Source organism: Syngnathus leptorhynchus, chromosome 4 (genome assembly GCF_054491065.1).
Source record: "Syngnathus leptorhynchus isolate UIUO chromosome 4, UIUO_Slep, whole genome shotgun sequence".
NCBI lineage: Eukaryota > Metazoa > Chordata > Actinopteri > Syngnathiformes > Syngnathidae > Syngnathus > Syngnathus leptorhynchus.
The window spans coordinates 11,649,065-11,668,552 of NC_141198.1; the positions used below are offsets into that span (position 1 = coordinate 11,649,065).

Genomic DNA, 19,488 nt, shown 5'->3' on the forward strand with positions numbered 1-19,488 from the left:
GCTGTTGAAAAATGTTGCTCATTTACGTGATGTTTTGTTGCTATTTGTTTTACTTAATCCCTCAAGAAGCAAAATAATAACAAATAAAATGTTTAAGTCATGGGTGACAGACTAATTTGTGTCACCCTGAACTGGTCGCCAGTCAATCACAGGGCACACGCAGAAAAACAGCCATACACTCCGACAATTATACCTACTGACAATTGGGAGTGGTCTATCGGCCATCCGTGCATGTCTGGAATGTGGGAGGAAACCCATAAAGGGAGGCATGCAAACTTCACACAAGGCCAAAACCAGAATCAAACCCTCCACCTCTGAACTGTGAAGCGGATGTGCTAACCATAGCCCCACCGTGCTGCCTTCCAAGATAAAATTTTTATTATTACATTACTTATTTACTTACATATTACTACTATTCCCTCATGAGTCAAATATACATAGAAATTATTCAATTGTGAATATACTGGTTAATTTTTACAGTTTAAGGTCACAAAAATTCACATGCATATAATATGAAGATTTATTAATTTAATTAAAAACTAGTCATAAAATCAAACAACAATGAATTTTAGTCATTAAACAAATGTGGAGGAGGTTTTCCATCTGTCAAATGATGTTAACATCGTAAATTGAAATTAAGCCATCCGTCTAATGACTGTGGGAAAAATGTAAACACTCGCTTCTGATTGTGCTTTATTCAAGCCACTGCTTAACTATTGGGTGCTGCTTGTGTGTATTCGAGCTCAGAAAAAGAGCTGGTCATACGATACAAGCGAAGCTTGGTCCTCATGCTACGCAGACACTGAGCATTGCGATCCAGAATCTCCTCCAGCTTGTCCACATAGTCCACAAATGCCTAATAAAAAAGCAGGAAGTCCATCAGAGTAAAATCTGAGCCTTACAATGCAGTAAACAGCTGAATTGTATTTTTCCTGACCATATGAGGTTGCTTGGAAAGAAGTGTCTGCTCTTCCTGCAGTAAAGGCTCCATTTTCCTTAGTTTCTCCCAGTGGGCCTGGATGAGACGCCATCTTGAGTTGAGAGAAAAGAATGTTGGGATGTTGCATAGTTTACACAAAGCTAATGAGGAAAATGATCTCCAAGGCAATAGTTTTAGCATTACTGAAGAGCAACCAACAATGTTCTATTGTATGCACAAAGGAACATCCTCCAACTTCTGATTTTGAACACAATTTTAGCTACGTTACTTACTTGGCATGATCCACTGTTCCAGAAAAGTCTGAGTCGCAGGGTCGTTCATCCATTTGGAGTTGAAGAGATTTCCAGAGGAGTCCTGGTTCTGGTGCGGTGGTCCGAAGATTTGGCATGGTGCAGGTTCCATACATATTCTTTGAGGGTGAGACGGCTTTCTTTGGTGCACATGAGGGGGTTCCACGTGTCAGCTTTGCTGCGTCAGAAGTGGGGGACCAGAGGTCCTTTGATAGGCAGTCCTCACTTTTTGCATGTGTGAAATGCTCTAAATTGTACTTATTGGCCAATTTAGTGTCCAAAAATGAAAAACAAATGTCTTTTGGGACACAGACATCTGCATCTTCATCCTTTATTATGTACTCATGGGACGACTTGGCATCAGAGTTGGGAGGTCGGAAGTAGAATTCTTGGTGTTTATTTTTTGCATGTGTAAAATGGTCCTTTGTTGTGAACTTATTGTCAGAAGTGGGAGAGTGGTGATCCACCGGGAGGCAGATCTTTGCGTCATCCTTGGTGGGTGTGAGATAGTCCCGTTTGCATTTACTAGTCAGTTTAGTGTCACAAGTAGGTGGTCTGATGTAAATCTTGTCATCTTTATTTTTTGCATGTGTGGGATGCTCCTTTGTATTCTTTTTGGCCAACTTCCTGACACAAGTAGGCGACTGGAAGTCCTTTGGGTGGCATAAATCGGCATCCTCACCCTTTGCATGTATGAGCTCCTTGTGTTTTTTTGCCAGTTTGGTGTCAAAGGTGGACGACCGTAAGTTGAACTGTCTGTCTTTATTTTTTGCATGTGTTTGTAGCTCCTTTTCTCTCCCAAGTGGACAGAAATGGCTATTGCTCTGATCTACTTGAAACAGTAAGGGTGTGGAGGCCTCACGTTGGGAGAAGCTTGAGGCATTATTATCCTGAGACGTTTTTGTTTCATCCTCCGGATATTTATGTAACTGAGTATTTTTTAACTGTTGAGGTTGCTTTTTCTTTTCCTGGAAGGTTCCCACTATATTCTTAAGTTCACAGGCTGAGGAGATGGGATGGCCAGATTGCGCTTCCCGATGCGGCGGTTCAACAGCAGGAGGGCTGCTGAGGGTCTTGCTGACTGACATTAAACAGTCCGTCCACAGCCCGTCGAGCGAGGGGTCCATTTCCAGCAAGTCCTCTCCGTTTTCTCTGGTGTTGAAGGACACAACAGCCGCATCCACCGCGGGGTTAGCCGACCACCTTATCTCCCCCTTTTGTGGCGTATCTTTTCCAAATGACTCACAACTTCCGACCCCACTGTCGTACACGGTCAGAGTGTCGTTCGAACCGGGACGGGCGGAATGGGCGAGATGTCCGGTTGATGATGCGGAGGAGCAGAGTGATTGGCGGCTGGTGGAAGGCGGCGAGACAGAGAGGGGCATACACATCTGCAGCTGCTGGTGATAATGTCGCAGGTGCTGCTGCTGCAACTCTTCGTCCATCGTCTCGACGTCTCTTTCTTTGGTTGACTCCTTCCCATTTTGGCGTCTCTCATTTCTCTTACACGAAATGTTGGTGCTCCAGTTTTCTTTGTTACAGTCGAGCCTGCCGTCACCTTTTTCCTGGCAGTTTCTCGCTTCTTCGAGCCTGACCCCATGTTTGGCTCTTGCCGTTCTTTCCTCCCCATGTCTGCTGTTCCTAGGTGTGGAACAATCGACAGGACACCCCACAATATTCCTTGGGGTGGGTGACACGGAGGCAAACGTCGCTCTGGGTGTCGGTGTCTTTCCAACGCTACACTTTGAAGACGATGTGGTTTTGGATTCAGGTTCTCTGCAGCGACCCCTCAACTCCTTCACTCTGTGGAAAATAAAACAGATGTCTTGAACTAGGCTGCTCACAAATGAAGCTTTTCAGTTTATTTTTCCCCTTTTCTCTGTCATGCTAGGCACTGAAGGCCTATCTGATAGAAATGTTAACTTTGGTTATTTGACTTATTTTAGGCTTCCAGTCTATCAAAACACGAGAAAGAAAATCACTGCATTTGAAGCAGCCATTTTTCTTGGCAAATTCCAGTTCCAATTTTGACGAATTGCACCAATGTTGACCCACACAAATAAACTCACTTGCCATTATGAACACTTACCGGTCAGCATATCTTAGTGTGTTCAGAGTGTGCTCTGTGGCAACGATAGAGGGTGAAATGTTGGCAATCATGCAAGTCATGGAGTTGCCAACAAAAGAATCTTTCAGGACCTAAGAAAAAAAAAAAACTACAGGAGTTTCACGAACTGGAAAATGACATTACAGAAAGACTGCAATGAGGTCTTAGTACCTGAGTGAGTTTGCTTTGTCTGAAAGGTGTGTGCCGCTGCTCTTGGTCAAGGGAGCGAATACATTCTTTAAGCTGCAGCAGGGAAAGTTACACATTATTTCAGCTCTTCCACTTCTGATGCTAAAATTGTCTATAAAGCACACAAAGGAACAACTCATGCCTGCAACGATTGAGGAAAGAGAATGTCACCTTCCATCTCTCACTTTTGATACAAGTAGCTACATAAGAATGTGTTGTTGCAGCTTACAGCCAACAGACTCTGGTTGATCTCAGCTCCCTCCAGACGAGTTTGCCAGTCTTTTGTTGTGGTGTCCGACGCCCGCTCACTTCCCGCCAAGTCGATGAACCACATTCTTTAAAAAAAAAAAAAAACGTTTTTGTAGTTTAGGAGTGTAACACATATGCGGTACGCAGATAACATGATGACGAGACAATGTAGGTCACCTGCCAACGATCTGCTGGTTGGGGGATCTGAGCTGGATCTGAAGCAAGGCGTGGGACCGAGACGAGAGCGGATTGACGCTACTGACCCTCTTTGTGCGAGCCGCTAAACCCTGCGAAATGACCTTTTAACACAATAAAAAGGGACCAAGATGGCATTATGTTATGCACTAGATAACAAAAGACCTTCATTTGTTTTAAAAGTCTGAGGCACTCGTTTACCCACCTTCAGCAGCGAGTTGACAGAGTCCACTCTGACGTCACAAAGTCCTGCAATGTGCACCACGCTGTGACTGTCCTCCCTCACGTACAACCTAAAAAGGATCAAAGCAGGAGTTTGGAACATTGGGAGATAAAAAAAAGATGAGGACCGAGTATTTTCTCCTCCTCTGGTTTCCCACTTCTGATCCCTATGTGACCGATATCACGTTTTAAGCTGTTTTGGAACCCCTGCAAAATCAAAGAGCACCTTTTCCTCTTGTTGAGCAGGTCATAGAGCTGACGACAGTAGATCTCACAGAAGCTGACGTACACCAGCATTGGGCTGCGCGTTGCCGACAAGTGGGCAAAAATGTCCTGAACTGCCAGCACATATATCCCGGCTTCCCCGGGAGAAGAACCCATCATGGTATGTGTCTTGCCTGCGCCCGTCTGGCCAAATGCAAAGCAAGTGGCCTTCCCCCTACGTATACAAATACAATTTGTCTCATTAGTATCAATATATACTGCTCATAAGGTCTGTTAAGGCTGGGAAGATCCTCTAAATCAGGTGTCAAACTCTAGGCCCAGGGACCAGTTACGGTCCACCACACACAATTATGTGGCCCGCAAAGGCAAATTGTGCACCGACTTCATGTGTCAAGACTAAAATTACAAATTGTCTTCACTTTTTAAAAAACATATATTGCTCGCATTTTTTATTGCCATTGATTTGTTAAAAAAAATATTCCAACGTCATTTAAAAAAAAAATTTGAGAGGTTTTTACTAGTCTCTGATTTCAAAATTAGTTATTCATCAGTTTGTTGTGTAGCCTATGCTGTATATAATATAAGACGTTGACAGTCATAAAGGCATAATGTCATAATAAATATGACTATGTTGCAGCCTGTGACAAAAACGAGTTTGACACAACTGAGAATTGAAATAAAACATGACAATTTGTCAAATTCATTGAATACAAAGAGAAAAACTTCATACTAGCTGGAAACAACCTTTAAAAAAAAAACGTACAACTGTCCAGTCTAGTCATTTATGCTCAAAATTTCTATCTAAATAAAAGTGATTCATAAAATGAAGTTGACACCTTACCCATTGAGCATGTGCTGCACCAGAGGGTATGCTGTTTTCTTATACACTTCCTCATTGGAATGACACTCTCCAAAAACTTGGTCAAAGTAGAACGGGTGCTACAAAGCAAATCCGATAATGTGACATTGTTGCTGTAGTCTTGTTTGTAAATGAAAAATTGGAATTGTCATACCTGTAGAATGTACTGGGTGAGATCCAAAGCTTCTTTACCTTCTTCCACAACTACGCACTCTGCGCTGGGTGTTATCACCACATCCGCTTCACCCTTCTTTCTCTCGCCGTGCGTCAAAGGTCGTTTCCTCACGCAGACGATGATCCTCGGCCCGTGGGTTTGCCTACAAAATCCAAATGCGAGAAAATGAAGCAACTACGATCAAATTTGGCCATCACTTATCACTCACTTTTTCACAGAAACGGGCTGAAGAGGAAGCCCGTAGTTGTACCCCGGTTTTCTCTTGGCTTCATAAACAGGCATTGGATTGCTTGCTTTATCGGTGCATCTCTTGGCTGCAGCTCTGGGTTTCGATTGCTGTTGGTGTTGTGAGTGGGGAGCGACATTCTTCTGAGGTGCTAGTGCGGAGGACGTATTGCACATGCCTAATTGTTTAGGAATGTCTGGCTTGCTGCTTCTCATTGGCACCCTGTGGATGTGTGCAGAATGCTTGTAGGATGCGCCCTGGTCAGCTGCCGCTTCACCAAGTCTCAGCCCACCCTGCTCCAGCGTTTGGACCAGGTGGACCAGCTTGTGGAGGCGGCTTTTATCTTCGGCCGTGTGGATCTCCAGGTAAGATAGGTCGTCCGAAGTGAGGGCTACGAGATGGGCTGCTTGCCGGATCCCCATGGTGGTAAAGCTGAGAAGTACATGGCAGAATAAGCGATGGCTTGGCCAATTGAGTTTGAATCGAAGCGCTTATTATTACCGCTCGTGAAGACGGTCCAGGCCCACCACCTTGAGGCACTCAAATAGACTCAGTGTCATGATTGGATGATCTTCCACTTGCCTCCACAGACCCTAGTGGGAGCCAATCGCTCACTTTCTTGATCAATTATGCTTGAAATGAAAACAGTAATTCCCCAGTTAATTTGCGGTTCACTGAACCGGTCGCCAGCCAATCGCAGGGCACACTCACAATCACACATACGTGCAATTTGGAGTGCTCAATCATGCATGTTTTAGAAAGGGAGGAAACGGGAAATGGTAACCATTTGCAGTAATCAGTACCCAAGGCGTAGCTTTCAGTTTCAAAAACTTTGGTAAGCCCGGCTGTATAGCTAGAGTGTGCTAAAATTGGGGGATTACTTGATCCATCCATATGAGATGATGAATCCAAATAATACAAGGCCTCTTACCGCTGCCATGGCAATATGTCCCTGGTGATTCCCCTTCCTTTGTGCCTTATTTCAATCAATGACATTGACCACGATGTCATCAGAATACTAATGAGGAACAAAGCACAGAACAAAAATGTGAAAAATGCATTTCCTGTGATAGTGGCCTTCACACAAATTGACACTGCACCTCTCTTCATAAAATCAATCACAGTGTCATCATAACACCATTGACGTGACACCTCAAGACACCACACTTCAATATGAAATAAAATTTGCGTAGCAGAGCTAAACTTGTGATCCATATGTTTATTGTGGTTTTGTACAGTACTGACAAGTTTTTTTGTGTCGTCACAGTGGCGGTATTAAGAGGTTGGATTAAGTCAGGTTGCCATGCACGATCCGCCACTGAGTGTTCAAGCGCATAAATAAACAGACGCACATTTATAATAAGAAAACATCAATGCAATCGAATGACCATGTTTAAAATTATTTACGGAACAACATTTTTCCTGAGTTGACCCATGAAAAAAATACTTGAGCGCCTATTATTTTGGGAATTTTACGCATGACCTATATAAGACGTAAAATACAAAAAAAATCAGCTTACCTGTGTGAGTTTTGCTCAAAAATAATATTAGCATTGAAAAAGGCCGAAGAAAACGTTTGAGCACGTTTCCATGGTGCAATGATGTTTGAAAAGTGCTCTGGACGCCACAGAGGCGTCGTAATATGCGAGCCTTTTTGACCAAAAAACGAAGTGACGGCGATAGTTTACCGCTGTTGCAGGTTCAAAAGGTACGATAAATCGCTCCCTTATTACAGTTTCCGTTGACAAGTATCGCTATTTCCGTACACTCGGGTCTCTATGGCGACGGCTCTCGCGGACGAGCGCTAAAAGAGGATAATCCAATAAAGATTTTAAACACTCAGTCACGAATTATTAAAACATGTCACTCGGGTCAAGGAAACAAGTAAATAGAGGTCTTCCCAGATTTACTTGTGTCAGAAAATAACGGAAAACGTTGTGAACAAATCACACTTGTGGTCCCTGAAGAAAGTGGCAATGTAAGATGGCCGCCAGTGACTTCACTTACGACTACTACTGCAAGAAGGAAGCAGAAGTTCAGATTTAGGGTTATTCTCTTCGTCCGTGACAGGGAGAACACAACTTGCCCAACCTTCAATCTCTCCGACTGTTGCAGTTGAGTTGTCTTTTTTGTAAAATGTAAAATAATATTATTGTTATGAAGTAGACACGCGCTGTAACATTTAATGCACGAACCGAAAGTTGACATGGAGTTACATGTAACGTTAGCGTGAAGATAGCGTAGCGTTAGCCTAAACTCAGCCTAGCTGTGCATGTAAAGGATGTCTCAAAAATAGTTACGTTAACGCTCACATTGGCCCCTGAAAAATTCTTACAACTGTTGTGACGTCAGACAAGATGAAAGAGAAAAGGGACGCTGCAGCTTCACCAGTGTAACATCTTTTTGCAGCGACTTTCGGTAGCACAGTTCTTGCATCACAAACAGTTTTTGCAGCTTTTTTTTTGCAGCTTTTTTTTTTTACCTTGATCGATCAATGATCAATACACACTACGATTACTCTTCTAGCACCTTCTGCAGCATAGATCGTTAGCATATTTTTCAATTTGTTCTGCAAATTCATTAAAATAAAAACACCAGCAAGGATGAACTTTATTGATCCTTTTCCTGAGTAGGAATGCCCCAGTAGCAAGAAACCAACATGTCCTCTGAGGAGAAGACTTGGCAAATCTCATCTTCTCCTTTCCTTCCTCCACTTCCTCCCCCACCTGCCTCTCACTTCATCGGGAAACGTGACGACGTCATGAGACGGGGCCGTGTGACCAAGCTGGTGAATGGATGCCGCGATGTGCTAGTTGTGTACCACCAGGGAGAGTTCTATGCCATGGATATGCGCTGTTATCGTAAGAGTCTTTTTTTTTAGCCAGCATTACTGGCTCTTCATCTTCAGGCAGCTTCATCCATCAGTATAGCTTCCTCTTTTCACCGAGATACTTTCCTCTCTCGCGCTGGCATGTCTCCATGCCGCGCATTGCTTATGTGTTGACAGATGCAGGTGGTGCTTTAGAACAAGGAGACATCGAGGTGAGCTCTCGTGTGTCTGAATATTGTAGTTATCACTATTTTACATCTCAGTTTTATATCTATTTTACTTACCCATCAGGAGTTCAATGGGCGCGCGTGCATCGTCTGTCCATGGCACAAGTACAAGATCACACTTGCGGAAGGCGAGGGGCTGTACCAAGCTGTGGACAACCCCACTGTCAAACCTCTGAGAACTCACTGGTGCTCCAAGGGTGTCAAACAGAGGGTCCACAAAGTCACCGAAGTGAATGAGGACATATACGTCACACTGAATGACTCCAAAGAGGCCATTGAGTCTGATTACTACCAAACTGACACATACAGGACCAATTTACGCATCCAAAAAGTCCCCTGATAAGAGAATGGGGCATGTTTTGTATGTACTGTACGTCTTTATGCAATATTATGTAACACATTTGCCTGGTGCAGGAGTCTTTCCCAGCTGACTTGGGGCAAAGAGTTCGATGCACATGTAAGGCTACACAATAGTTGTCAAACAGTCGCAGGGCACACAAAATAGAGAGACAACCGTTCAGACTAGCATTGTTACCTGCACCGGAGTCAGGTGAATGCGCTACAACAGCATCATATTTGGAGAAGGACGAATAAAAATTAATTATCGATGTATTTTTTTTATTTAAGCACAAACATCCCCATAAATCAATATCTGAATTACATGCCATGAAAAAAAAACAAAAAACATTACAACTTAATGGACACCCTTATCAATCATTTCACATTTGAATGAATTTGACATTTTAATGAATGATGAATGAGTTTTAATTATCTATTAACCTAGTTTCATATTTAGTTTAATGTTGACACAAACAACTATCCATATAGATGAATATATATTGCAATGAATTAAAATAGCAATTAAATTGCATATATATATATACAAAAAACACAGTCAAAGACTGGTATTTGGCGGTTTATTTAATTACTACTTCTCAAAAATATTGTAATGGGAACGTACGAGTTGTCTTAAAAATTTAAAACCACTCCATGCCATAGGTGGCAGCAGTGCACAATTTTAATCTAGAACAAGAAGAAGCAGAAGCATCATAATCTGCGCCAAGATTTAATAATACGTATTACGGTAAATGTACACATTTCTTAGATTTTATCAAGTTTATTTTAGCGTAGCATATTCTAACCAACACGTTTTTCATATTCGTCGTTTTCTGTAGTTTTAGATTAAATATGAACAATACAAGGGGATAAAATTTACCATTGCGCCGTCGTGATGGCATCAGGTACGTTTTGTTGTCTTTCAGGAAACATCGACTTGACATGTTTCCAATCTATTGTGCTTATTTATTTTTGTATTTTTCCAAATGTGTTTCTGCAGAAGAGGAAATCAGCTTGTTGGTCATTGTCGTGGACGTTAACCCGATATGGTGGGGCCAGCAAATCCAGCGTGAGCCGCAGGTACAGGTCGGAATGATGACATCAAAGTTGACAATAATCTTCATGATATTCCTAATGAATCAAGTGTTTTCATGTGGCCCTAGTTCACGCTGTCCAAATGTATGGATGCTGTTATGGTGATGGCTAACTCTCACGTGGCCATGAGCAGGAATAACAAGCTGGCCGTCATCGCCAGCCACTGTCAAGACAGGTCACGCATCATCTGTCTGTCTGTCTGTCTGTCTGTCTGTCTGTCTGTCTGTCTGTCTGTCTGTCCGTCCGTCCGTCCGTCCGTCCGTCCGTCCGTCCGTCCTTATACGTCGTCTGTATCAGTTTGTGTACATCTTGCTCTTCTGTCCCTCCAATTGTCTTGTCTATCTGGGTTAAAGTCTATTCGGTGTCTAGTTGCATTACTAAGCCTGAATAACTTGTCTTTTGAATGTGCTCATTGTCAATGCTTTTTTTTTTGTTTCAGTCACTTTCTGTATCCCAGTAAGAGTCAGTCAGATGGAGATGGCACCCAAGACGACGCGTGCTCCAGCGGCGACGGCAAATACGAACTCCTGTCTATCACCAACGGTATCATTGCTGACCGGATCAGAAACTTGATGTCCAACAGTAGGTCAACTCCACTACTAAATGATGAATCAATTCAAATGTATTAGACATGAAAAAAACCTTCTATCTAAATAAATGTTGGACAACAAACAGTTCATAAAGATTAAATGTAAATGCAACTGAATTGTACTTAACCAATGTACTCTCCTGGAGTTGAAAAACAAAAGGTTAAGACGCAGCGTTTCAACACTTATTCTTTATGACACCTAGATGATTGATATGATATTTTATACTGTACGTTTTCATTTTGCAGTTGAAGTGACGGGAGGTTCCACTGACACTTTGCTGGCTGGATCTCTTGCCAAAGCTCTCTGCTGTATCCTTCCCCTACAATCTGCACAAGTGCTGGTTTTTTATATTGCTAAATATATACTGCAAAACAGACATCTGAAAATGTGTACATTGTTTTTGACAAAATATAAGAAAATATAAATACAATAATACAATATAAAGACAGAAAAAAAAACATCTTGCCAAATGATTATCTATATAAAATATAAAAACACCTTTTGGAAAAATTGCATATCTCTACTTTTTTTCAGTAATTAATCTCTTAATTATTTCAACTCAGATATTAACAGAGTTTCAAAGGAACTTGAAGGTACTTTTACGATGACTAGCCAATTGTCTCGCATGGTTAATATTTCTTGTGGTTTTTTTTCAGTGGGACAGGAAGTCAAGTCTCGAATTCTGGTAAGCGAAACCATTTAGTCTATGTATTGATATATTACGTCAGAAGGAATCTTGCTATATTTACTCCCTCAAGTATGAATCAAGTAAATCTGCTTGATTAGGTGATAAAGGCAGCAGACGATTGCGCTCTGCAGTACATGAACTTCATGAATGTGATCTTCGCTGCCCAGAAGCAGGTCATGACTGGATTCATTTCTTGCTATTATCATTATTCATCGTACAATATTTTTACCAACACTTGAAATTATTATTCTTTTTTTCCCAAAACAGAGCATCCTGATAGATGCATGCGTGTTGGAGTCAGACTCGGGGCTCCTACAGCAAGTACTGTTTTATGCTTTTAGTACGCACACACCATACTTGTAGTCATATATGTTCACGCACACACATACTCTGATCTCTTATTATCACCATAAATTGATTTCACAATCAGTATTATGAAATCACAAATAATAGTGGTGAAAGTTAGAACTCCAACAAAAAAATGCTAATATGAGACCAAGCCAAACAGCCATCCATCCATTATCTGTCCCCACATTGATGGAAAATACTAACGTGACCAAATAAATACAAGTTGTTCTTCTGTGTCCTTTCTGAACCGACAGGCCTGCGATATAACAGGTGGCTTGTACCTAAAAATCCCTCAGAAGGCGGCCCTGGCTCAATACCTGCTGGTGACCGCCGCCACTCCATGCATTTCTTCACCCACTTACTGGTAATTGACGTCATGGTGTTAAAAAACTTTGTGTTTGTTTTTACTTTACGGCACAGTGGGTGTTCCTGCCCGATGGCGAGCAACGTTCACAGCTGCTGCTGCCGCCACCAGCTCACGTGGACTACAGGGCGGCGTGCTTCTGCCACCGCAACCTCATTGAGATCGGTTACGTCTGCTCTGTCTGCCTGTCCAGTAAGTGCTCGGGTCTTTCTATTATAAGTACAATAAATGGCCATAGAAATCCTAATAGTACCACTAGAAAGCTCTCAGCTATTGACTTTTTCCTATCCTAAATCGAGTTTTTTCCCACTAGAGGGCGTCCAAGTATAGCTTGAAATAAACAGAAACCAGACAGCCCTCCCAGTATTTCCGCCACCAGTGACGTGGGGTGAGGTTCATAGTTGGTGAGGCACTGACTCCCCAAGGGTCAGGTTTACAAATATATAAACCCAAAAGGGTCTCTTATTCTTTGCCACAAAAAGCTCCATTACTTTGTTGTAAAAGTCGTCTTCATTTTCAATTTCTTTAGGTACCTTTTCTTTAATTTTGGCTTGCACCCCATTAAGATCTGATGCCATCACAGCAGCTTTGTTTGTTTGTTTTATTTTATTTAGGATCCCCATTAGCTCTGGCAAAAATATGCAATTTCAGCGATTTTGACTATAAAAATGTTCAAAATGAGTCATACATAAAAACCACTGATGTGATGATGCTAATGATGTGCCATGCACGTAGGCCATAAAGTTTCATTACAGATCAAAAGAAGTAATTAATAATGGTTTCTGCTACTTTCTCCACCATAGTATTCTGCAACTTCAGCCCCATCTGTACAACCTGCGAGTGAGTTTAAAAAATCATTTTTTAATCACATTTATACTTACATATTTTTATACTGAATATTTGTGTTTTGTAGGACGGCTTTCAAAATCCAGCTCCCACAAATGGCCAAAGGCAAAAAGAAGAAATTCAAAGCATCATGACCATTTTTTTTCTATTACCGCCACAGCCTAATTAATCTTGTATAAAATGATGGTTAAACTCTAACATTCTTAATTTTGAATATTGTTTAACCAATTATGATTTTTTTTTTTTTTCAAACGTAAAATAAAAGAATCATGCTTTGTCTTAATTTGAGTCTTTATTTATATGAAGGTAATTGAGGCTTATGGTGGAGGCATGGGGACAATCTTACACCTGGTAACAAAACAAAGAAAATGATGAGTGACCAGTCAAATTGTATAGCAGCATGTGCGCTGTAATGGACTCACCCCATCAGACCCTGGCCGGACCACCGCTGCGGAGTCAAGCTCACGTGGGCTCTCTGCCCCCCGCGGACCACTGTCACTCGTAGTGGCTTCTACACGGACCCCCCCCCAAAAAAACATAATTAGCACAGAACTATTCAGAATTTAACTTCAACCTTTCAAGCAGCTTGAGGTTGACCAAAGTTTACAACATTCTGTGAACCATGATATAATCAGAGCCAGAATGTTCCAAATTGACAGGCACTTGAGAAGTTATCTCTTTTTTTAATGACTGGAACTGAAAGAGGTGAAGGCTATATAAGTTGAGGTGGCCATGTTTTGGGTGGATTTGTCACATTAAAGCAGCCATCTTAGGACTTTGACACGCTAAGATATGTTCATGTCCATCTGGAATCTTACCCCTTCACTGTGCTGCACGACAGAAGCAATGTTATTGAGGCTCTGGAAGTTGCCAGTGTTCACTGAACCAAACTCAACAACTTCATCTCCAATTCTCAGGCCCTTTTGCAAAACGGAGAGCAAAAAGTCAAGAAAGGCTCAAACATCAGAGCCAAAGGGTCGCTCTATCGCCACTCACAGCTATGGAGGCAGGCGAACCCTGCGTGATGGCATCCACCCGTGCAAAGGCGGGCGGGAGCACGTCCTGCTGCTCCATGGCCTCCTCCAGAGCTTCTGTCTGACCGTGCAGGCGCTTGGCTTTTTCATGAGCGTGCAACCTATGCAAGGCGTCCTCAATATCTGCCATGATGGCCTTGTGGTCGTTCTGCAAGCCTGCAACAACCAACGGTTCGAGATGTAAACGGTTCATCTTACGACGCAGATGAAAATGACTGGTTTCAGGTTTTGAGTATTTTTACTTTCTTCCAGCATTATATATCCACCGGATTTGCATATTATTTTAGCAAATAGTTTGGTAGTACGGTATATACAATAATTCTTAGGTGGAAATACCGTCACAATGTCTTTAAATACCAACACGACTTCTCGCTGCAACTATGACAACATTTCAAACTTCAGTTTTAGGGGTTATTAATAAAGTTGTAGGTTACTGTAATTTTCTCACACGACTTTCTGAGTGGGTAAGTGAATGTGAAAGGACAAAATGTATTTTCTTCGTCATGTGTAGAAAGAATTTAGCCTACAACTATGGCATTACATTTTTCTTAAGCACATCAGTGAGAGATATTTGTTGTAACAAGTTACTTACATGAAATATTGTGTCTGGCGGTTCTTATCTGGTACAAGTTGATGTCGGCCCTCGGGTAACCTTCTGCGTCCACCAAGGGACCATGAAGTCCCACGCCTTGCTGTAAAAACAAAAACTTAACACTGCACAACTTCAGCGACTGGATGTTATATTTCATGAACTTACGTCTTCCAGAACATCATGGTATGCTTTAATCTGTTCTTCGATTTCATCTTTCTTTTTAATAAGGTTTTTAACATCATCCATGGAGGTTTCTGGATTGTTTTCGTTTGTCGTCTTCATGGTAACTTCCTGGTTGTGTTACAAAACGTTTGTGTCCGGGTGGATTTCGTACTTGAGGCGGAACCTTCAAGACATACACGTTTGATCGCTGGCGTAATTGAGATGGAAATAATTGAATAGCACTCAAAAATCACTTAAAGACGCTAAATATTAAAAATAGATATTTAAAATGATCATTTCTCTGGCTTTGAGTGTGGCTCATAAAGGGCGGGCTTAGTGATCGTTGGTTGTGATGTCATCAAAGGAGAATGAAACAGACGCAACATGGGCTAAAAAAAAAAGTAGTATAACTTAATTTCACTGTTGGCAAGTTTTTGGGGGGATACAAATGTTAATCATGAAACAAATACACTTTTCATTTGCTTAAAAAGGTAAACAAAACATTTTCCATCATAAAGTCTTAATTTTCTTTATTATGGAAACCCTTCAAAAGCGAAAATATGCATGTTAACAGTGCAATTACAAAAATAAGAGTTAGTTCTTAATTTTTTCACATCACCATTAGCAGTATTATAGACCATCTTAAATTTTTATACATTTATTTAATACATATATTTAATATATTATGAATATTTTTTTAGGAAAACAAATAAGCCTGAGGTCTACATTATCACAGTTGCTGGTAATCATGGAATGTAATTAAAACTTCCTTCATTTTGCCCACACCCTTAGCAAACAAGTGCAAACGATTCACATGTACAAAGTGGAAGTCCAACCTGTGCTTTTGTGATCAAGTAATGAAGTTAGTGCAGAGCAATTAAAAATACAACAAGTACCTTTTGAGATTGGGATTAACAGTCTGTATCAGGAGACCCTACATGTTCATCTGTAAGAATCAAATGCTCTATTTCCGTTGAATCAGAGGAGGTGGATGATGACGCTGATAAAGAGATATCGCTCACTTCCTCTTGTACCAAAGCCAGCTGGGATGTTGCCTGGTCTATCTGCGCATGAACTGCCTGCACCCACGTCTGCAGCTCCACCTTGAGGGCGTCCACGCCATGGTCCAGTCGCTCCTGTCGTGAAATCAGCTCGTCCAGCAAGTGGCGCGTCTCACAGGCCGCGTCCTGCAGCCCGCTGGCTGCCGGCGGGGCCCGTCCCCGACGCATGTAGCCCTCGAACTCCTCCGGACTGAGGTTGAGCGAGCTTCCATCCAGTTTTTCAATGAAAGCCACAGCGCAGGACTGGAAAGTAAATGATAAGCAATGGGTTCATTTTGTAAATGGTAAAATTACTCAGTCTGTACTTGGGTGTGAGAACAAATGCTTCAGTTATTTTTCAGAGACTTCAAATATTTGTAATGTGTAAGAAACTTACCAGATTGGTGAAGTAGTAGCCGCTCTCTCCAGCCATGAGACTCTGCGGGAGGCCAAAACGAATAACGTATTGCATGTTGGAGTGCAGGCGAGGCGGGTTGGCCTTGAGCACCACGTAGACCAGAGCGGACAGGAAGTCATCGGCGTTGGCCGGCTCGCTGTTGGAGGTCGAGAGCGCCTCGAACACGTGCTGGCTGCACTTGGACACACACACTAGCTTGTCCTGAGGTGCCCGCTTGGCGTCCATCTCGATAATTGCCGTTATGGCCGGAAGAAAGGGGTCCCCCGTGATGGTGCTCTGCATTTCTGGGAAAGGTACGCTGAGCATCTGCGGGGTGACCCAGTTTAAAGAACTGCCAAAAAGCAACAAAATAGGAAACGAGTCAGTGTCCAACTGTGAATTTGGAAGCTGTCAAGAACCAAAAAGTAAAAATTTGGGTTGTAGACAAGGATGATGTTTATTGTATTATTTTTTTCTGGAATGATGTTTTTGTTTTTTTGTTTTTTTAAAGAATCTATCAGGGCATTGAATCAATAGCAGTTCTGGATGTCTTAGAAGACAATTTGCCTATGAGTGATTGTTTTAAAGTGCTCTATGACTATAGTAGAGCTCAGTTGAGACTTAAAAACATCAACGTGCGAGGCAAAAACTAACCGTATCCTCTTCTGCAAAGTCAGGTCCTTCTGTTCATCGTCACAGCTGTCATGGCAGAAGACCCACTTGTGCAAGCGCGTCATAATGAGCTTCTCCACATGCTCCATCGTTTGAGTGAGCTCGGCTTCTGAAAAACCTGAAACGGAGGATAATTCCCTGTTTTGAGGTTGGGTGAAATGGATGACTAGAATGGCATTGAGTACTCACTGCTGAAATATTCAGCAAACGACTGGTAAAAGTCCTGCACGAGGTCGGACTGCTTCTGCACCTGCAGAGCCTGCAGAACAACATCCAGTTAGAACACCCCCATGGTATCTTCTAATATAATGATGCTAATTACGTGATAGGCCTCCATTGTGTTGAGGAAAGCTGTGCAACGAGACTGCAGACGTTGGCAGGACGGGCTGCGGAGTGTTTTTAAGAAACCGGTGAAGTCTCCGGGTTCCAGCTTCTGGAAGGCTTTCAACGCATTCATCTGGCTGTCGGAAGGTTCTAACGGCAGAGGTTGGAGTAACGTAAATAACACACAAACACTATTACATTACATGTGCTGAAATTACATATTGTCAAAATACAGTATATCTTCATGAGCAACCAGTACGTGGTGCACAAAACGTTGGGGTCCAGTGCTGTTGATATGATGCCTACCTTGTTTGGGAGGGGAAGGGCCACTCCAGAACAATCTTCTCATGGTGTTGATACGACGACCCTTCTCCATATTCTTCTTTTCTTCAAATTTGGAGAAGGTGGGCGTCGTGACTTCACCACTCTCTCTGCAAAAAGTAAAAAAAGGGGAAGTCAGCGAGAGAACCAACTGGAATCCTGCCAAAATTTTAGGAGGCAAATGAGCCTTTAAACAAATTCTTTTTAAACTCATGTGATACTTTCATTACATTTGTTGAATTGGTTTTACACTTGAATGACTATGTTACTTTAATTAATGCCTGCACAGTTTACCTGGTGTCTGGTCGGCGGGCTTCAGCAGGCCGAACCCGTTCCCTCCAGCACTTGGAGCAGAAGCCCTGCCATGCGGGGTTCCCATAGTAACCACAGGAGTTCTTGCACAGGAGTTCCTGCTGAGACAGTCGGATCCCTGGTTGCTTGTCCGTCCACATGGCCCTGCGTTGTTTAATACTATATATATATATATATATATATATATATATATATATATATATATATATATATATATATATATGGGGGAAATGGACGACAAAAATATAAAAATGCATTAAAATATATATTTCATACGTCAATTTTTATTTTTCAGAATTTTTTATTTGTTCCAGGCATTGGGAATAACACAAAAGTCCAAACAGAGAGGGACACATAAAAAAGGTTCACCACTTCTTCCGGAATTCCTCAAAACCTTCTTGTACAACTAAACGACCCAAGTTAAATCCGTTTTAAGACTTTGACAAACTACAGACTCGATTGCGTCACCCTTCAAGCCTGCTACAAATGAATAAAAGGACCTCCAAATGTTGAGAAAGACTGTTCGGCGTCCGCTTCTTGTTAGCATTGCTACTTGTTAGCATCTAAAGTCACCAGCTGACTGTCATCTGAGCAGAAGTGAGATAATCGACACCGAAAGCTGTAAACAAGAACCATTTAGGTTAAAAGATTTTAACCAATTTCGATGCTGAGGTAGAGTTTCAAAACGTTCCTAATGACACATAAAGCCACATCTGTATGAACAGAATTACTTACTTGTCAAAAAAGAGACGGATTCGGTGAAAGCAAGCGTTAGTCAGAGTCGACTACTCATGCCTAGTGAATGACGTCATAAGAAGTCGACCGTGTTGAGAATGAAAGAACAACGAGTATGTTAGTCTGCCGAAAGGGTACTTTTCTGAGTTTTGGTCAGCGAAAAAAAAAAAAAAAAAGACTGACACAATTGTGACATAATAGTGATGGTGTTATGAGATGTTATGAAATTCTTTTAATTTTATAATATCAAACAAAACGTAAAAATAAACTCTATTGATGTGATGAATTAAGTTGGAAAGATGTTTTTTCATTTATTCCTGCAGGAAACGTGGAAGACAAGCCAGCAGCATAGCATGAAAAGAAAATGTGCTTTATGAAATTGCATCATGCATATTGTGCAAACAAGTGTTTTGTTGCAAGATAATAAAACAAACAAAATCATAAATGACTTGTATCAAACGATTGGAACAAAAAACAACAGAATCAAAAAATAATACTCGACAAATGTGGATATATATATATATATATATATATATATATATATATATATATATATATATATATATATATATATATATATATATATATATATATATATTAGGCTTGCAAAGTGAGCAATACTGTGGAACAAGTAATTTTCCACCCAAGTGGAGTCAGCTAATAAATAAACTATCTGTTATTTTGTTACATTGAATGAACATCTTTGGCTGTCTGATTTTTTGTTGACTGAATGAATTGATGGAACACACTGTACATTTTACAAGCAAAAAAAAAAAGCCATGATATAAAAATATGCATTTTTACTGACTGTACAAGGACAATAATTCTGAGTTCATACACTGCATTCACACAATGGGCTCAAAATAGGCTGACAACATAAATTATTATACCCACAGTT

At 41.4% G+C, this 19,488-nt stretch overlaps 5 protein-coding genes across 11 annotated transcripts; 2 read left to right on the forward strand and 3 right to left on the reverse strand.

Moving 5' to 3' along the window:
- Window positions 1–11: 11 nt before the first annotated feature.
- Window positions 12–7,846, reverse strand: LOC147058135 (uncharacterized). Of its 4 annotated transcripts, none has more exons than XM_085909510.1 (15): window positions 7,685–7,846; window positions 6,609–6,695; window positions 6,179–6,270; window positions 5,660–6,109; window positions 5,431–5,593; window positions 5,259–5,356; window positions 4,419–4,631; window positions 4,176–4,263; window positions 3,953–4,074; window positions 3,756–3,861; window positions 3,509–3,580; window positions 3,320–3,429; window positions 1,213–3,033; window positions 938–1,031; window positions 12–856 (listed from the first exon to the last, which is right to left on the reverse strand). In XM_085909510.1, the coding sequence occupies exons 2-15, from the start codon at window positions 6,615–6,617 to the stop codon at window positions 710–712; spliced, it is 3,585 nt and encodes a 1,194-aa protein (XP_085765636.1). In that variant the 5' UTR covers window positions 6,618–6,695; window positions 7,685–7,846; the 3' UTR covers window positions 12–709. The 4 variants fall into 4 exon arrangements, with proteins under 4 accessions (XP_085765636.1, XP_085765638.1, XP_085765635.1 ...); XM_085909512.1 differs by having other exon boundaries at window positions 6,179–6,309; XM_085909509.1 differs by lacking the exon at window positions 7,685–7,846 and adding an exon at window positions 7,198–7,364.
- On the forward strand, window positions 7,342–9,383 carry LOC147058136 (Rieske domain-containing protein-like). 2 transcript variants are annotated; one of them, XM_085909521.1, is made up of 4 exons: window positions 7,342–7,791; window positions 8,311–8,538; window positions 8,691–8,719; window positions 8,799–9,383. In XM_085909521.1, the coding sequence occupies exons 2-4, from the start codon at window positions 8,337–8,339 to the stop codon at window positions 9,072–9,074; spliced, it is 507 nt and encodes a 168-aa protein (XP_085765647.1). In that variant the 5' UTR covers window positions 7,342–7,791; window positions 8,311–8,336; the 3' UTR covers window positions 9,075–9,383. The 2 variants fall into 2 exon arrangements, with proteins under 2 accessions (XP_085765647.1, XP_085765646.1); XM_085909520.1 differs by having other exon boundaries at window positions 7,356–7,791; window positions 8,685–8,719; window positions 8,799–9,373.
- A 359-nt stretch (window positions 9,384–9,742) lies between these two features.
- Window positions 9,743–13,280, forward strand: gtf2h3 (general transcription factor IIH, polypeptide 3). Of its 2 annotated transcripts, XM_085909789.1 has the most exons (14): window positions 9,743–9,818; window positions 9,910–9,975; window positions 10,071–10,150; window positions 10,234–10,340; window positions 10,605–10,747; window positions 11,001–11,063; window positions 11,319–11,348; window positions 11,412–11,440; window positions 11,542–11,616; window positions 11,711–11,764; window positions 12,046–12,114; window positions 12,212–12,347; window positions 12,959–12,995; window positions 13,069–13,280. In XM_085909789.1, exons 2-14 carry the CDS (start codon window positions 9,966–9,968, stop codon window positions 13,133–13,135), a joined length of 900 nt encoding a protein of 299 aa, XP_085765915.1. In that variant the 5' UTR covers window positions 9,743–9,818; window positions 9,910–9,965; the 3' UTR covers window positions 13,136–13,280. The 2 variants fall into 2 exon arrangements, with proteins under 2 accessions (XP_085765915.1, XP_085765914.1); XM_085909788.1 differs by having other exon boundaries at window positions 11,319–11,440.
- On the reverse strand, window positions 13,275–14,943 carry psmd9 (proteasome 26S subunit, non-ATPase 9). Its single transcript, XM_085909790.1, has 6 exons — window positions 14,793–14,943; window positions 14,628–14,727; window positions 13,998–14,191; window positions 13,820–13,921; window positions 13,424–13,512; window positions 13,275–13,349 (listed from the first exon to the last, which is right to left on the reverse strand). Exons 1-6 carry the CDS (start codon window positions 14,907–14,909, stop codon window positions 13,319–13,321), a joined length of 633 nt encoding a protein of 210 aa, XP_085765916.1. The 5' UTR covers window positions 14,910–14,943; the 3' UTR covers window positions 13,275–13,318.
- Window positions 14,944–15,304: 361 nt separating this feature from the next.
- Window positions 15,305–18,723, reverse strand: LOC147058139 (rab5 GDP/GTP exchange factor-like). 2 transcript variants are annotated; one of them, XM_085909786.1, is made up of 8 exons: window positions 18,591–18,723; window positions 17,838–18,014; window positions 17,529–17,653; window positions 17,221–17,372; window positions 17,088–17,157; window positions 16,881–17,016; window positions 16,227–16,578; window positions 15,305–16,093 (listed from the first exon to the last, which is right to left on the reverse strand). In XM_085909786.1, exons 2-8 carry the CDS (start codon window positions 17,993–17,995, stop codon window positions 15,701–15,703), a joined length of 1,386 nt encoding a protein of 461 aa, XP_085765912.1. In that variant the 5' UTR covers window positions 17,996–18,014; window positions 18,591–18,723; the 3' UTR covers window positions 15,305–15,700. The 2 variants fall into 2 exon arrangements, with proteins under 2 accessions (XP_085765912.1, XP_085765913.1); XM_085909787.1 differs by having other exon boundaries at window positions 17,838–17,999; window positions 18,591–18,698.
- Window positions 18,724–19,488: the final 765 nt, after the last annotated feature.

Bases quoted from the DNA above. Each gene is read 5' to 3' on its own strand.
- LOC147058135 (XM_085909510.1), bottom strand. The intron at 4,264-4,418 runs GTGCTCTTTGAT...GATCCTTTTTAG, and splicing joins CTGCTCAACAAGAGGAAAAG to GTTGTACGTGAGGGAGGACA. The intron at 3,581-3,755 runs GTAAGCTGCAAC...TCCCTGCTGCAG, and splicing joins TCAACCAGAGTCTGTTGGCT to CTTAAAGAATGTATTCGCTC.
- LOC147058136 (XM_085909520.1), top strand. From the start codon at position 8,337: ATGTCCTCTGAGGAGAAGACTTGGCAAATCTCATCTTCTCCTTTCCTT. The intron at 8,539-8,684 runs GTAAGAGTCTTT...ATGTGTTGACAG, and splicing joins CATGGATATGCGCTGTTATC to ATGCAGGTGGTGCTTTAGAA. The intron at 8,720-8,798 runs GTGAGCTCTCGT...CTTACCCATCAG, and splicing joins TAGAACAAGGAGACATCGAG to GAGTTCAATGGGCGCGCGTG.
- gtf2h3 (XM_085909788.1), top strand. The intron at 10,341-10,604 runs GTCACGCATCAT...TTTTTGTTTCAG, and splicing joins GCCAGCCACTGTCAAGACAG to TCACTTTCTGTATCCCAGTA. The intron at 11,064-11,318 runs GTATCCTTCCCC...ATTTCAACTCAG, and splicing joins TCTTGCCAAAGCTCTCTGCT to ATATTAACAGAGTTTCAAAG.
- psmd9 (XM_085909790.1), bottom strand. From the start codon at position 14,909: ATGAAGACGACAAACGAAAACAATCCAGAAACCTCCATGGATGATGTT. The intron at 14,192-14,627 runs GTAAGTAACTTG...TGGTTGTTGCAG, and splicing joins CGCCAGACACAATATTTCAT to GCTTGCAGAACGACCACAAG. The intron at 13,513-13,819 runs GTAAGATTCCAG...GGGTCCGTGTAG, and splicing joins TCGTGCAGCACAGTGAAGGG to AAGCCACTACGAGTGACAGT.
- LOC147058139 (XM_085909786.1), bottom strand. From the start codon at position 17,995: ATGTGGACGGACAAGCAACCAGGGATCCGACTGTCTCAGCAGGAACTC. The intron at 17,373-17,528 runs GTAGGCATCATA...CTCTGCCGTTAG, and splicing joins CCCTTCCCCTCCCAAACAAG to AACCTTCCGACAGCCAGATG. The intron at 17,158-17,220 runs GTAATTAGCATC...GTTGTTCTGCAG, and splicing joins ACACAATGGAGGCCTATCAC to GCTCTGCAGGTGCAGAAGCA.